This window comes from Cylas formicarius, unplaced genomic scaffold (assembly GCF_029955315.1).
Source record: "Cylas formicarius isolate icCylForm1 unplaced genomic scaffold, icCylForm1.1 PGA_scaffold_10__41_contigs__length_53128322, whole genome shotgun sequence".
In the NCBI taxonomy this organism is placed as follows: Eukaryota; Metazoa; Arthropoda; class Insecta; order Coleoptera; family Brentidae; genus Cylas; species Cylas formicarius.
The window spans coordinates 38,478,210-38,495,643 of NW_026844214.1; the positions used below are offsets into that span (position 1 = coordinate 38,478,210).

At 33.0% G+C, this 17,434-nt stretch overlaps 1 protein-coding gene across 2 annotated transcripts in view; it reads right to left on the reverse strand.

Annotated features, from left to right (window-relative positions):
- LOC132702078 (QRFP-like peptide receptor) overlaps window positions 1–17,434 on the reverse strand; it is a 143,509-nt gene that overhangs the window by 52,293 nt on the left and 73,782 nt on the right. The window contains exons 1-2 of one of the 2 annotated variants that reach the window (XM_060670506.1): window positions 6,035–6,117; window positions 2,675–2,915 (exon numbers count right to left, since the gene is read on the reverse strand). In XM_060670506.1, coding sequence (XP_060526489.1) covers window positions 2,675–2,895 — 221 coding nt within the window. In that variant the 5' untranslated portion in view covers window positions 2,896–2,915; window positions 6,035–6,117. Of the gene's footprint in view, window positions 1–2,674; window positions 2,916–6,034; window positions 6,118–17,434 lie in introns of those variants that run through there. The other variant, XM_060670498.1, reaches the window with a different exon arrangement.

The following is a 17,434-nucleotide window of genomic DNA, read 5'->3' on the forward strand; positions in this document are numbered from 1 at the left end:
CAGATTCTTAACACCACCACAACACGAGGGGTGGAATAGAGATGGCATTGAAAGCAAAACCTCACGATAATAGCTATTTAAAGAGAAGATTATTTCCTTGTTATTAACATGTGATGATAATTTAATAAATTTATTTGTGGTTCGGTGGGGGGCTTTTTTTATGCAATAAATTAGTGCAAATGGAGGAGCAACTAGATGGTCAAATCTTTTGCACCACACATTTTATTTGTCAATTACATCCTCTTACATTTTTTGAATTATTTTTTGCAATCCCAAAAAAAACCCGGAAATAAAAAAAATATATGAAATACCAAAAATTTAAGAACCTAAATATTTATGCAATTTGCATTAAGTCATCACATATGCAAGGTGGTCGCAATTGGAGTGTTTTAAAAGGAAAATCCTATTTCTGAGCTAGATAGAACAAAATCGACTTAGATGTTAAGAGCTCGATTTTTTAATTTTCGGCTCTTTTGGATTCGGATAAAAACAATATTGGGGCATTTGTTAAGGCAAATGCATGGCTTACTCAGATTTTTTCTACAGTTCTCCATTTTTTCATAAATGAATACAACTTTCTTATTTTATGGCAATCATAGTTGGCTATAGTCTTAAAAAAATGATGTCGAGTCCATATAAGATAATATAGTGGTCCTACTATGGAAAAAATTAATGCGGCCCAACTGACTGAGTGGTCACATTGCCTTAATTTTTCTGGAAAATTGATTAATTTTTATAACAACGCAACATCAATCCGAATATAATTGGCAACGCCGACCTAAGTAATTACTATTGTCACGGAACAGTCTCTGTCCTGTGCCATTGTGGTTTTCATTTTTGATGTCAATATCTCCGTACCTTTGTCGTGTTTTATGATAAAAATGTCCACGCACTGGAAAACTTGTGTTTGCATTGCATGTTTTTTTTAAAGCAGATAACAACTTTTAACTGACAATGTTTTGGTTGGCAAAATGCGTCTCTTGCTTATTTCGTTTTTAAAACTTGTTTTTGTAATTGTGTGGCTAAACTTTCGGCAAAAATGTTTTTAACATGCATATGTTTTGTGGGTGTATAAGAAACATCCATAATCAAAATACTAGAAACGAGAGAAATGACAATGTTTCTTTGAAGAGCTAAATAAAATATTCTAATATATATAAAAAATTTTCCAATACCTACAATTTTTTAAACCAATGGTCCATTGGCACTTTTCATAATTATATATTTACTAGACTTGCAGTGCTGTCCATAGGAGCTGCTTCTTGAACATTTTTTTCACTTAGATGTTTCTTGTGCGATATCTAGCATCTCAAAGTGAATTTAGACATTTAACAGCTATCTTTAGTGATTTTGACTTTGTTTACATTTTCAATAGAAGTTAAACCTATGAGTTTATGAAAACTAACGCTTTGCGCCGATGTGCAAGCATAAAAAAATCGGAGAAAATTGTTTACATGAAAAAATACATGTAGAAAATGCATTGTATCTACATGGCTTAAGTTGCTTGTTGAAAGCCGCAAGGTCTAATGGGGCCAACGTCAGAATTTGCAATTAGAACTGCCAGTCGGCATATGAGCTATATGATCGAGTTCTTTTCAGAAGTATAGATTTGTTGGTATCTGTGATGAAAAAAGGTGGAAATATAGGGCATTTTTTGTTTATGTATTAGTCAGTGTTAGTTAAGGACAGAAATTTTACTCCACATATATCACAAATCAGAGAAATTGATAGATGTATTGAGACGTGGGAACGTCACTTTTGATATAAAATTCAACTATACTGGAAACGGTAAGTCTTAGTTCTAGCTTATTATATATGAATATACATAGAAAGTTTAGGGGAATTCAAAAATACCTGAATTCACAGGATGTATATATAATAATATAATCCTATTTACAAAATTTCTGGATTCCTCCTGTGTCGGTATAATATTCTAAAATTACAACATTTGCCTTTACGTTTTTTTTTATATTCGTTACAAAGATAAGGTATTATCCCACAATAACCAAACCACCACGTACAACAAAGAATCAAAAATTCTTTTATATTGGGTTATTTTAAGAGAGGTGCCGGTCCAGATACAGAATCCAGATTGTAATTTTTGATTTTCAAGACCTCTCGAAGAACTTAAACTTTTTATAAACCATAATTCACAACTACGTTTTCATTGCTGTCATTCGAAGCAAATCAAATAAAAATATTGGGGATATTTTCCTAAAGTCTGCACGTGCCTTATCTGTTTATTTAGGCTCTTTTTGTGTTGGCAATTCATGCTATTTTTATCTTTTCCATTAACTTCACTGAACAAGTGGTTTTTCGAATATATAATGTGTGGGGTATATAACTTTATTTGCTTCTATGTTTCGTTTTACATTAGTTCCACCATCCGGTGCGGACATTACGATCTATACAGCGTAAGCCATTTTTGTGACTAGCTTCGCAAAAATAATTAAAGTTACAAAAATGGTTAAATGGGAAAAGTTTTGACAGAATTTTGGACTTTTATTTTGTTTAATCTATAAAACTAACCAAAATTTGTAAAAACATTTTGAAACATTTTCTTTAAAAAACACTTACAGATTGTTTTACCTTTTATAGTCTAAAGTAACATTTTATTTAACCATTTAAACCAGTTTATTAAATGCACACAAAATATTCCAAAAGCGATACTTACTTTTGCATGTAACGATCTTTGATTACGATGACGATTAACAAAACGTTAGCTATCAGAGCAAGAAGAAATACGGGAACGTAGATTCCTATGACAACAAACTCGTCGTTCCTCAAATCATCTCTCAGCTTATTGTATATATTATCCAAGCTGTTTCCTGAATTGTAAAATGTAGCGGTTGAGAGAAAAAAACCCTCGCTGGAATTTTGGAAGGTATAATTCATCTTTAGACCTGAACCGCCCCCTGTAACAAAAAGCATCATTAATTTCGAACACTTGCCTTCCCTGTCTGACTTAGTTGACCAGAAGAAATGCTATCAAATAATACGGACATTGCCGAAGAGGATTTTCTTGGCTACAATCAATTTAATTAAACCAGAATCCTGATTCGAGCAGCGGTCAGAAATTTTACCTCTAATCTAGGTTTGTCATTCTTTCTATTATCATTATACAAGTTCCAAATGTAGTCTATTTCCTTTATTGCACATATTAATAATTATTGTTCTGGCAAGTTCTGGTATCGTCTTAAAATTTTCTCAATGAAAATAAATCGACGGCCAGACTTTGCTTTATTTTCAATACGAACTAAACCAACCAGAATGTTGCACATGTTAACCAACCAACCTTAAACCAATATATTATTTCTGATTTTCAGAAAAAATAAAAGTAATTTATTTAATGTTTTTTCTAAAAATTAAATCTGAAGCAAATTTCTATTACTGTGGAGGAAGAAATAATATAAATTTCTTAAAGAATTTATATTTTTTCGGTTATTCCGGGAAGATTAATTATTCATTTGTGTATCTGAATAACAAGGCCGAGTCGAGATCGAATAAGTAATACAGCGCAAACAGCATGAACATGAACCTATTATTGTTAAATCTCCAGGATTCCTGAAAAGGCACAAACAACCAAAATATTCCATTATTTCGGAAAGCACGTAAATGAGATTTTAGTTCGATTCGCTCTAATTTAGTTCCCGCGGGTAAATTTACTTTTGGGCCAGTGGCAGAAATTTATTGCAAATATAAGAATATGGAAATTCTATTGAGCAGCAATTTCTGAAACAAATTGTCTGACAGTCGGTTTAATATTATAATAATATGGGTATTTGAGTAGTATTTATGAAAACTGGTATAATTGATAAAAGGATTCTCATTGCCTTAGTCTTGAATTTCCTGTAAACCCCACGTGCCGAAATATGAATTTGTACGTAAACGATATACATGCGGGACCTAATATCAAAGTAGTATTAAATATAAAATATTATTTTAAATTATAAAATCGTGTTCACGTAGTTTTGGTTAGTCTTCCTAGAAGTATTATTTTAATCGTTTGATTTGGTTCATTTCGTTATTGAGTGTAACAATTAGCTTTCATTGCTGCAAATACAACTTTCAATATTATCGGTAAAATTTGAGATTATGTTGGGAATGAAAGTTTATTATTTATACATATACGTCTCTTTAGTTCTGGTTATAAGATATCAGATTTGTGAACTATTCATCAATGGTAGTCTAATGGTAACTTAGGTTCAGAAATATTTGCAAATATGAAAATTTCTAGCTAGGTTAGCTAGCATAATAACTACATAACGGCCAATTAATGTAATTAATCTTAGAAATGTAAATAAAAAATTAAAATAATAAAAGTGTTATGTTATTGAAATATTCAAAAATGAAACTGATACGGAATTTTTTGGCTTCGTCAAGTTTTCCTCCGATGTATATTTGATGTCACCAAAAAGAAAATGCTCTTATGACTTTTACACTATTAATAAATCAGTAATTTTTTAAAATTTTGAAAGGTCAGAACTACGAAGCTGCGAAATCTTTGAATTTGGTTGGGAACCAAATTCAAAGGTTTCAAAGGGGGATTATTTTCAATTTTTGGAACATCATATTTTTCCACAGGAAAGTGGGCAGCATTTTGAATCGTTGGTCAAAATTTTGAAAAATTAAAAAATTCTAATGGTACAAGAATGTTTTAATGTCGCTGAGTTGGGGAAAATTTTTAAATTTTAGAAGCTCATAACTTTCACAAGGGAGGTGTGCAATATTTTAAATAGGTCGTGCACCAGGCAAATGTGGGAGAGCAGAAGAGTGACTTTTGGTAATAGGAGTGAAACATCAACTTTTTAAAATGTTCGCAAAATTTCAAATTTGACGGAGACCAGTTATGAACTTCCAAAACCAGTTTTCCTTATCACTTTGGAGTGTCCAGCAGTTTGGTTACAAGTAAGGGGTCACAGAGAAATATATTGGTCACAACGGGTTACGGAAAAGTCATACTTTTGAGAGGCAAGTAATGCCATAATTAAAAAAAGTCAAGAACACGGAGCCTAGGTAGCTGGCCGAATAACCTTACGTAGACGTGGTCATTAGAAGTAATGAAAAGAAGAAGAACGAAGCCCAGACCACAGATGCAGGTTGCAGAATAGAGAAGCAATAGAAATTCAAACAGCGCCAACGTTTTCTTAAACGGATAATTTGATCGAATTTTCTTTTCTAGCATTTCGTCAGATACTACTTTTTGCATCTTTAGCAAATTTAATTACAAATACCGCGTAAATTCCCCGTAAAAGTACTTTACAAAATATTTGAAACCTAAAATAGCAAACTTTCAACGAGAAGATTTAAATCCAATTAAGTACTTCAAAAATCCGCTTCAACGTTCGAAACTTTGCAAAAGTCGAATTAAAACGAAAACGTGCGGAAATAGTTAATGACGTTTGCAGTAAAACTCCCGACTCGCGCCGACAGCGCTCTTGTCTTTAAAAGTCACAAATGATTTATTCCTACCATGCGTTTGTTTTAAAACTTTTTTGCTCAAGCTGACATCCACGCATCGAGGCCAATTACTCACACACTTTCACCCCTAAAATTGTTTTAAAAGTAATATTTGAGTTTGCGGTCGAAGATCAAAAGTTTTTCTTTGATTTCGGTAACAGAAAAGGGAAAGGAAATTTGCAAGATTTTCCGCTTTATTTTTTCTGTATCCGATTATATCGTAAGTATTTGCCTGGAATTGGTCGAAATGGAAAAACCACGAAAATTGCGCATAACCGATATGTAGACTATTTGCGTTACATTTCTACCTTTAAATCCAGATAAAAAGTGTTGACGCAATTTGAATTATTGTTTTACAGTTTTCACATATTGTTTTTAATAATATCTAATCATGTCTAATTAATGGAATAACTAATTTACATAATTTAAAAAAATCAAATCACATTAAAAACTAAAAAATGTTATATATGAGTATGTGCATCCAATATGGTTTAAAAGGAAATATTCAAAATCAATTTAATTTGCTGATGGAAGGCTCTTTGAAGGTATAAAACAACATTCGCACTCTACCTACATCAATTCATTACTTCTAACCAGCATGTTCCGATTCCGATTCCGATCGCATACCTGCCACTCTTTTCTGGTTATATTTAGTAGGAGCCTTCATATGATTTTGGCAACTGGGAACCTGGAAAGCTACATTTATAAACAAAATTGGCGCTCGCAGTTCGTCAGTTCGCAGTAGCAAGGCCAGAACAAATCGATAAGTTCACATACAATGGAATTATCACACAATCAATATATTAAACGGATACCATTACGACATACAAAATTCATTTGTTAAATACAGAGAACTGGTAGGATTATTGTATTACAATATCAAAATGGCAAGGTTTCTGTTTTTTTTTATTTCCGATTTTTCATCTCGAGAGGCTTTTGAAAAACAGCATTCACTGAGTGAGATTTGATGTGACCATCAGCACTGACCTACATCAAAATACTGTCAGTGTTTTAAACCGACCAGAAACATAACAGTGAACTAACCAATTCGTCACGAAAGTACCAGAGAGTCTCGCAGAGAGAGATTCTCGACAGTGTTTAATGAAGCTGACGTTTCAAAGTGATAGTTGGCATGCTCCCGGTTGCATTTACAGTAACAGCACGCGGGCTAGAAAATATGTTTTTCCGAAGCCGTGGCTAGTAACAACACTCGCGCTAACAGCAGTGACCAGTAATAACACGCGGGCTAGAAAATGTTACTAAAATGTTGGCTATAGTAATAGCGCTCATGCACGAGCGATAATCAAAACAGCACTTTTTCTATAGATAAGTATAGATCAACAAAACTAAAACACATACCAATACACATAGAAGCAGTGTTATAATTGAAAAAAAAACAGAACAGTAGAAAGAATACATTCTTATCAAGGTAGCATAAAAATACTTACAAAAATGTAACTGAAATTGATTTTTTTAGATAGAAGAATTGCATTTTTGTTACTTGACGTAAAAAAAAACAAATGAAGTATATTTTAAACATTATTGCGACCTATGTCTATCTTATAAAGAAAAAGGTGTTAATTACTTTTTAAATTTATTTCCTCAAAGACCCTTATTTTCTCTGAAACATTTGGCAAACGAATGCGGATTTTTTGTTTTGCTATTTGAAAGCCTATTAGTACTTCTCCCTGCTGTTTGAGCTCTTCTTCCACACAACAATGACTTTCTTCTTGAAATGGTAGTTGGCTGCACGGGAATTTTTTGCCATGACGCAAATTAATTTGTCTCCTTACGCTACGAACACCACTATATTTAAAACAGTGGTATAAACCGCTACTCAAATTATTGTCACTATTAGCATACTTGTTTTTATTAACCAGACATTGCTTTACAGCTGGATAAAAAGTAATAGGATCTTGGTCAATCTTATCTAAAATGTCAGTGAAAAAACTTTGCCATTCATTTTTAAGGACTGCAGTTTCCTGTGGGGAGGGCATATTTTTAATAAATTCTGAATTTATGTCGATGTTGTTGGAACCTTCATTGCTTTCCATTTTGCTTTTGTTATACGAATTCTCTACAGTAATTGGATCCATCTCCATCTCCTGCTCACTGACAGTACGCTGTAATTGTAAAAACATTTCCCTGTTAGCACATTGGCCACTCGCTACCTCATATAATTGAAGTTTTGTACTTAAAGTTAAAGTATTAATGCTAAAATTTAAATTATACTTCAGCAATACAGCAGCTTGATGTTTGCAATGCTTTCCGTTAAACCCAACAGGGCAAGAACATTTTCCCATAAGCATATCCACTAAGTAAGTAATTGTATTATTACCGCTGCTACGGACGGTATATTCAAATTTATTTATTTCATGAATCTCGTTGTCATTTACATTTTTACTAGATGTAACGTACCGATTTAAAATGCTTTTTGTGATTCGGCTCATAATTAAGTCTAACAGACGTTGCTTGTAGTAGCTCTCAAATTTTTTAAAAATTCCCCTTCCTAAATGCTACCTCTGTACCAAATTTCAAATCAAAATGCAATGCTATATAGGGTCTCATTAAAAAAAATTAGTTTTGGGTATGATACTTTCTTGAGACACCCAGTATAATCTAAAATTTAAGGGTCGATTCCCCTTGGGCGATTAACTATTTCAAAGCATTGACAACCCTGAATATACCAGACAACCAAGAAGCAAAACACTTTATCCAGTAACTGATCCGTTATTTTAAGGTTGGGAAACAAATTTAATATAAAGTACTTACCTCAACATCGGCTTTGTCTTTTTGTCTTTCCTTGCCTTAGAATCTTATCACTAATTATTTTAGTCTTAAACGACATAAGAAGTTTTTCCTCATCCATATTTATATTTTTACGCAATAGTATGTATATAAAACTCAAAAACAAACACGACAAAACACACTTAACCAAAGAAAGAAGGAAGTTTCTAGAAGGCGTGCTGTTGCGCATTTTCTCTCTAGCACAAGTGCTGTTACTGTAAATGACTCCCGGTTAGTGCATAATTGGACATTTTAGAGTAATAGCATTATTTTCACTTGCAAAATTACGTTCAAAGAGGTTTATTTAAATTGAAATCATGATGTCGCCAATTTCTAAAAATTTAAATTAATTTTGAAATTCGCGGTATATTAAGTAAAAAGTTGATCAAACGTGTTGCATACTATAGTTTTCTAAGACCGTTAGCATCTGCTTACATTTTTGCAAAGAACCACGAATACAAAATGACATGACCGTCAGAATTGACAAACGTCAAAATTCAAGCTGTGTGGTAATATATCCGAAAATATCCAATTGCTCCCAAACCCGTGCGGTAATATCCCGGAAAAGTCCGAAGGGGCTGGGATCCGTGGGAAAAAAAAACTCACGTAGTAAAGTGACGCTTTCCGCACGCTAGATCAGTGTATAATTAGGTATTTTACAGAAGGGAGTAGAAAATAGAATAGTATGCGACAAGTGCGGCAAATTGCATTTGACTCACGAGTTTATTTGACACGAGTGGAGCGCAGCGGAGCAAGTTTTTAATAAACGAGTCAGTTAAAAAGTTTACCGAACGTGTTGCATCCTATACTTTTTCTACGACCGTTAGTTTTTGGGGTACATTTTCGCAAAACACGAATACATTCACTGACATGACCGTCATATATATATATATATATATATATATATATATATATATATATATATATATATATATATATATATATATATATATATATATATATATATATATATATATATATATATATATATATATATATATATATATATATATATATATATATATATATATATATATATATATATATATATATGGATCAAAGTGAAAAAAATGTTTTGGAAAACATTTTTCTTGGTACGCGAAAAACAATTACATTTTCTGAATCATAACTCTATGATAAACTTTAAATATAAAGCATCGCATTTCATCTACCCAAATTGCGCATTGTTTGCACTACATTGTTTAATTATCGATATCTCAAACACGAAAATAAAACTATAAAACAGTGCGGTGCCAAAAGCTATACAGATACCCATAAATTTCATCAATTCGAGAAATAAACACTCAGATGCTGGTATCCATATTAAAGTCGAACCTTTAATATCTACTTGCTTGTTTGTTCAAAAATTTGTATTCTGGAACAAAAACCATTAAAAATGAAAAAGAAAACTAGATATTGTTCGTGAATAAAAATATTGTGGAAATTGGTTTTTCTTCGCCACATCATTTTTAACATAACCGCCGCTAGGTTAAGAAGTTGAACTTCCTAAATTCTTCCAGAATGTACTTATAATATAAAACGTCTTATTTTTTTTAATTGTTCGCTGGTACGTTCTAAATAAATAATTTCAGCTTTAAAAACTGAAAACATACTTTTTTGCGAAACCAACATCCAAAAAATCCTATATTATGAATTAGTAAAACATATTTCGAAAGCCTATATATGAAACCGGTTAGTCGTTTCATGTAATAATTTATATATATTTTCTCTTTTTAATTGTTTTACTAGTGCAGTTTACTTCTTGACTCAGTTCTCCTAGTACTCACTTAGTTTACTGCTCTTACTTTAGTTGGCAGTATTGGCTATATTTCGCTTCTGCTTTCATTATTGCAGAACTTATTTGTAGTGTAATATGTAAAATAAAGAAAAAATATCTTTTATATATTTACTTCCTAAATATTAAAAAATTCAAATCCTAAATGATGAAAGTGGTGTTATGCGCCCACAAATTATACGGTATAAAACTGAAACGATTTTTGAAGAAATGAAAAAAATGATTGAACATGAAACATGAAGATACTTAGTGTTTTCGTTTAAAACAAATTTATTGTAAATTAATTTCTCTAATGGTCTTAAAAAAATTAAATAGGCCACTGACTTTGTGACATCCCAAGTATACAGGATGTTTTTTTAGTAAGTGTTCCACATTTCAAAGGACTATTTCAAGTACCTACTTAAAAAAATTGATTTACACATCCGAAGAAAAAAATTGCTTTTGTTAGTTGCAGTAGTAATTGTTTCATATCATAATTTTAATAATGCTTAAGATTTAAAGATTTAAATTAGGTACATATTTTCAAAGCATCAAAGGGCATTTTTTAATGCCAAGTATTTTGAAGAAAAGTTCCAAATGAGATCCGTAACAGATTCATTTTTTAAAACAAAGAGGTACATTTTATAACTGCTTTTGAGCAAAGCGTTCACGTGAAAAAATTAAAACAATTTTCAAGACTGACGAAATGGATAAAAATCTTGATATTGTATTTTCGGTTAAACCAAAACCAATTACTGAAAAATGTCCTCCCGACAATTTAAATTTAATGTTAAACATGATTAATAAGAATAATTTGGAAAAAAATGATACTCCGTTTCCTTCGAAATTTGAACACCCAGTATATCAAAAACTTGAACTTACTGGCCGCCCTCTGATATATCGGACACTTATTAAAAAACACACTTTATGTTGGTATTTCCGCCCCATAGAACAATAAGCGCATAGTTTTTGGTAAGTGGAATGTTTATTTATCAAAACGACAGAGAGATTAACCAAAAAAAAAAATAGAAACCTCCCAACCGGATTTATTTGTGTTTCAAGTCCGAATTCAAAATGATATATTGGCCCAATCCATTTTATAAGGTAAAATTCAACGAACCTACCGATAATTTATTGAATTAACAAAACCATCTCGTATTAACCACTGGCGTTGATTGACTATAAGCAACTCCTCATTATTTGATAAATTGCTACTACATTTTTTTATAAGTTTTTTTCTTCAAAACCTGACTAAGTCAAATAAACACTACGTCGAACATCAACAAACCGCGTAACTCCTTAAACAATTAATATTTTATGGGCTGAGTGATTGACCGCCATATGTTAAAAGTTATTTTCCTGAATAATAACAGGATGTTGAAAAGTCGTGTAAATGTGTGAAAAGTAAATCAGCGATTTGCCCGAATTGTATAAATTGCATTATCAACGAAAGACAACGCGTTGAGTTACTCAAATACTAAGAAATTTTAAATAGTCATATTGACTTCCAAAAAATTGGCTTGACAATTGACATCAACAAAGTAGTGAGTCCAAGTAACGACGAAAAACGTAGACCCCATAATTGTACCCAATTATGCACTGATCAGGCGTACGCAAAGTGACACTTCAGCTTTATTAATTACTATTGCGAGTCACTTCGAGCGTTTCCGGTACTTTAGTCACGGGAAGCGATCAGATGTTTTCGGTATATTAGTCAGTTCTGACTAACATGTCACACGTCACTCAATGCATGCCGTCGTAACGTTTTCCAAAAATGTACCTAAAAACTTATCCCACAATTTACGTCACAAACACTAACTTGTTTATTACTGATAAAAAAGTAATTACCAAAATACGTTCAATAATTAACATTCTTAAATTAAAAAAAAAAAAAACATCTCGTAACTTTTGTCTGAAAGGCCCTACCACTATTTTTTGAATTTTTCACTGTCACTACTTCCAACTTATGTACAAATTTCCTACCCGTCACTAATGCGGTAAAAATGAACATAACATAAATGCCTAAAAATCGATTGCTAGCTTAAACAAAGCTCAATGCAATTATATACGAATAAAACACTTTTAAGGATAAATCAATATCTTCTGAAAATTCGCTAGTATTATTTAAATCCAAATGAATTATATCATTTGTGCTTCCTCAGATTTTATTTAATTTAATTTTGACCCCAAGAGATTGTGACCTCGGTGAAAGGTTCCAAGTTCATCTCATGATACACCTCTATTACACGTTTTATTTAATATATATATATACATATATATATATATATATATATATATATATATATATATATATATATATATATATATATATATATATATATATATATATATATATATATATATATATATATATATATATATATATATATATATATATATATATATATATATATATATATATACATATAGATGTCCCCGTTGGCTGCTGCGTATCGCTCTGCTGTTTGATTATCGTTCTCCACGTATTGGATAGATGCAGAGCGTCGTCTCTCGTATTCAGGTGTCCGGACTTTTCTATCTCGATGGCCTCTCGTATAATCCTAGTCCTAAAATCTGGAATATTAGCTATTTGTTTGCAAGTACTGAAATCAATTTTATGGCCTGTCTGATGTTGGTACTGAAACAAAGCAGATGTTGTTTGTTTGTTTCTTATGGCTAAACGATGTTCTTCGAGCCTGGCTGAAATTCTTCTGTTGCTCTGTCCCACATACGTCAGGCTGCACGATCCGCATGCTACACTGTATACTCCTTGGTTTTCCAGAGTAATTTTTTGTTTTGGGTTTCTTAGTATTGCTCCGATGGTATGATCAGGTTTGTATGCCGTCGATATGTCGTGTTTCCGCAATATTCGGCCGATTCTGTCAGTAACCCCCTTGATGTATGGCAGGACAGTGATCGATCTTTGTTGGGTCTCGTCCTGCACTCTCTGCTGCGGCTGTTGTTGTTTACTGATTGCCTTGCTGATGATGCGCCTTTGGTATAGGTTTTGTCGAAGACAGGTACTAATTTTCTTCAGTTCTTCATCTCTGTTCCTCTCGTTTGTGAGCCTGAAGGACCGAGCAATTAATGTATTTGCCACTGCCTGTATCTGTGATGGGTGGTGATGAGATTTAGCATTCAGATATCTATTAGTGTGTGTTGGTTTTCTATAGACAGTGTGTTCCAAGTGTCCATCTTCGGTCCTTGTGATGTGCACATCTAAAAAGGGCAGACTGTTATCCGCTTTAAGTTCTATTGTAAATTGAATCCTTGGGTGAATGGAATTCAGATGATCTAGGAATTTCAAAAGCTCCTCCTTGCCAAAAGGCCATACAACAAATATGTCATCTACGTATCTTGTCCATAGTTTTGGCTTCAGATTTGCCTTCTCTATTGCTTTCTTTTCGAAGTAAATCATGAAGAGGTTGGCAATCACAGGTGAGAGAGATGATCCCATTGCTGCTCCATCTACTTGTCGGTAAATTTTCCCGTTGGACATAAAGTAAGCGTTTTTCAGGCAATGTCTTGACAGATCCATTATCTATGGCGGAAGATCTTCGTTTTCTTCTATAAGCAATGCTCGGGTAGAGGGATTTGACATCGAAACTTGTTGTCAATCCTGAGAGAACCTAAAATTTGAGTGAAATGTTTTGAGTTTTTAACATAGGAATCTGCCTTTTACACTATGGGCTGAAGTGCACTGGCCAGATGTTTTTCCAGCTTACATAATGGTGAGTTAAAGGCGCTTACGATTGGACGCAGGGGAACCCCGTCCTTATGACGACAGTGGCAAAGGAAATGCTCGTTCGATTTTGTTTTTTTTTATGCTACGTTATAAATTTTTATTCCATATATTTTCATTTGGGTCACACACAGGATGCACCACTCAAAGAAAGTTTTCACTGAAATTTGGAATACCCTGTAGAATGCACCTGCTGTCAACTGGCATTTCATCCGAAATTTTGTTTTTAATTATCCATTATCCCTGTTTTATTGAAGATATACTGTTTCACAAACGAACGCCTCAGATTGAGCTGTGAAAACGCAACAAATAAACATCAAACCGCAAGTTTAATTAGAAAATTTTAAAAAACATACCGATATAATAAAAAAACCTTTTTAAGGTCTGTAATACATTCTTGGAACGGCATCAAATTCATTCCGAAGTGCAAGTCACAGATCATGAAGCATCTCGGGTGGTAAAGCAGGTCGGCAACGAATGCGTTTACGAAATTGAATCAGATATGCTCAATTGGATTGAGATCATTATTACAGCCTGCCCGAACCACTCGTTCAATACTCACTTACTCCGAATATTCTTGTATTAATACGAGAACATGGAGAATATCTTTCAACAAATATTAAATCTGTACTCAATATGCAACCAATCGATAGTCACCTTTGAAACTGGGGTCAATTTTTAGTATCGTTTTTTTTTACGGCTAAGGTATATTGATTTTTCTCTGTTAATATACTTTTCTGCGTTTTCAACGAATGAGGATTTATCGTTCGTTTTGTCTTATGTAACAAGTGAAGGGGCAAGAGAACAACAAGTAAGTCCGTGTCTCGTAAATCATGAAAAATGAGGAAAATGCAATATTCATCTTAATTTTAATTTTAATCTTAGTGCGGAGCAAACGATAATTTTACAGCAGAAAAGGTCTCTCTCGGATCTTTTTTCCGGGTTTTGCGGGTTAGTCTAAAGCATATTAGCACTTAAATTGTACTCTTCAGTTTTGAAATTAGTTCTTATAAAACAGTATCGTTTTTCGTTTTATTCGCACTACTTCTACGAAGACAAACACAACCGAGTCATTCGCAGTTATGAATCTAACCATCATCGAAAAATTCAATTGTAGATTTGCGAAGTTCCGACATTTAGACCATTTCGTTCAACGAAATCGACCTTCCCTAAAACTTTATCAATTATCAGCTAGTTAAATTGAATTAAAAGTTTCGAGACTTCTATTATGTCTTGTTTTCCAACTTATTGCGACAAATTCTCAAATTTTCTTCATCGCGTTCGTTTCATCCGTCTCGGGAGTTATAGTTAATTTCAAATTGTTTTTCGAATCCCGAATGGAATAGAACGATGAATTGGCACGACGATATTTTAAACACGCATTTTCGTTCAGTTGGTTCACATGAGAATGCGTCAACAGCGAGTGAAGCAAATCATGGAAAAATAAGGAAAATCATGTCGCAGCAACAAAAAATGAAATTTACGTGCTTAATATATTTATTTATGATATTTCAATTCATAGTTACAAAATTAATAGATTACTGTACAGGATGGGGCAATAGTAGCATATATTGCCTAATTAAAAAAAAATTAGAGAAACGTTTTAAATGCCGTGAAATATTTCAAAAAACATGTTTTACTACACCATTGTGTAAAATACCTAATTAAACGCCGATCTAGTGTGGGGAAAGTGTCGTTTTACTACGTCAGTTTCGTTTCGAGTCACTTCGGATATTTCCGGGATATAACCGTACGGGTTTGGGAGCAATCGGATGTTTTCGGAGATATTACCGCACGGCTTGAATTTTGACGTTTGTCAATTCGGATGGCCATATCAGTGAATGTAGTCGTGTTGTTTGCAAAAATGTACCAAAAACTAACGATCGTAGAAAAAGTATAGTATTCAACACGTGTGGTAAATTTTTTTTAAGTCACTCGTTTATTAAGCACTCGCTCCGCTCGTGCCAAATAAACTCATGCCTCAAATGCCATTTACCACACCGATTGCATAATATACTATATCTGATCTTCCAATCTGGTGCCTTTATATTATTAAAAATGGACTTTTATACATATAGTCAAATCCATAGAATAGTAGAAAAGCTCCAAGGTAATTATTTCACCACTTTTGGCGGGAAAGGAAGATTCCGATCGAACAGAAAATAAAGTGGTACATTTACATGAATTATGTCACGAGTCTCCATACCCATAGGAAGAAGATGCCTAGTTAGACTTTGCCGCGACAGTTTTTAACCACATAAAACTATTGTTTTGCTTTTTTGTTAGTTAGTCACATAAATAAAGTACTAATTTTTCAATTTTGAAAAATAAAGTTTTCTTGAAAAACACTTTCCAGTTAGAAAAGTGACGCAGTCGGTAGGATATTCCGAAGTTTGTCGAATCGATTGGACTTTTCGTATCTACAATTTATCGGAATATCGGAACTTATTGGGTGACTGGTGAGGGTATTTGAGAAGTTTTATCGAAAATCTGTGGGAAACATTCCATCAGCAGCTGATTGGAAATTCTCAAATCGTGCCGTTTTCGCAAGGAGACAGAAATTTGGTAGGACCACATCACCAACCTGAGAGTCTGTTCCTTATAAAAATGTATGTGGTGCAAGTGCAATTTAAGATTCGTTTCAACTGACTCACATAATATTAGTAATCTAATCAAAATAAATTTGAAAATATCTATCTAATTAATTGTCTTAAATATCCAAAATGTAACGACTTGGGAAGATCCTGAACCACTCCTGTAAGAAAATTCGCTGATCAACGTGATGAGGCCTGCTACAACCGTGTTTTAGTTAGGCTACGGCAGCAACCTAACACATCACCCAACCAATTTTATGACAAAGTATTATACATTCTAATTTTTTTTGTTCGTTTGTTGGTAACCATGAACCGACCAACGTTACGAAAGTTCTTAAAATAAATGTAGATATAGATGTTGCTTTAAACACATTTTTATCGGAACTAACAGAGACTCTAGGATTCATACCTAGAGTTGTATGCACCAGTTAAGTCTTGCTGAAGCTGTGGAGTGTGTTAATGACGAATACAATAATCAATACATCCAAAAGTACTCTAAGGCACCTATGCCGAACATGCAAGGCCTTTAAACCAAATACTACAAGATTCTTTTGTAAGACCAAATTTTTGGTCAATCGTTCTATATAATTTTAATAGTCCAATAACCTTTTTAGAAGTCAAAATTATTTTCCCTCACAACCAATACCCATAAAACAAGACCTAACCCGCAGCAACCCAAGTACTTTACAAACTCAGTATTCAGCAAACCCCAAAATCAAAATGCTTTGCGCTCTAATCAAAACAAACTCTTGCCAAAACCTACGCCAATAGAATCATCACAAAAAATACTAGCAATAGTTTTAGAAACCCATCAAATAACTTTAACCCACCCTCTAATTCAAAAACACACTATTTTAAATATCTACCGCAGCAACCTAGAAACTAAACTTTAGTAGAATTCCATAACACTGAACAATATGACATGATGAAATTTCTGATGAATTTTGTGACTACTTAGAACAAGAAACCGAAAACCACCTGACGCAGACATTTTATTTGACCAAGACAACAATTTTGAAATTGAACAAAATTTTTCGAAACCGCCTTTACAAGACAACAATCCTTAGACGCTCGTGT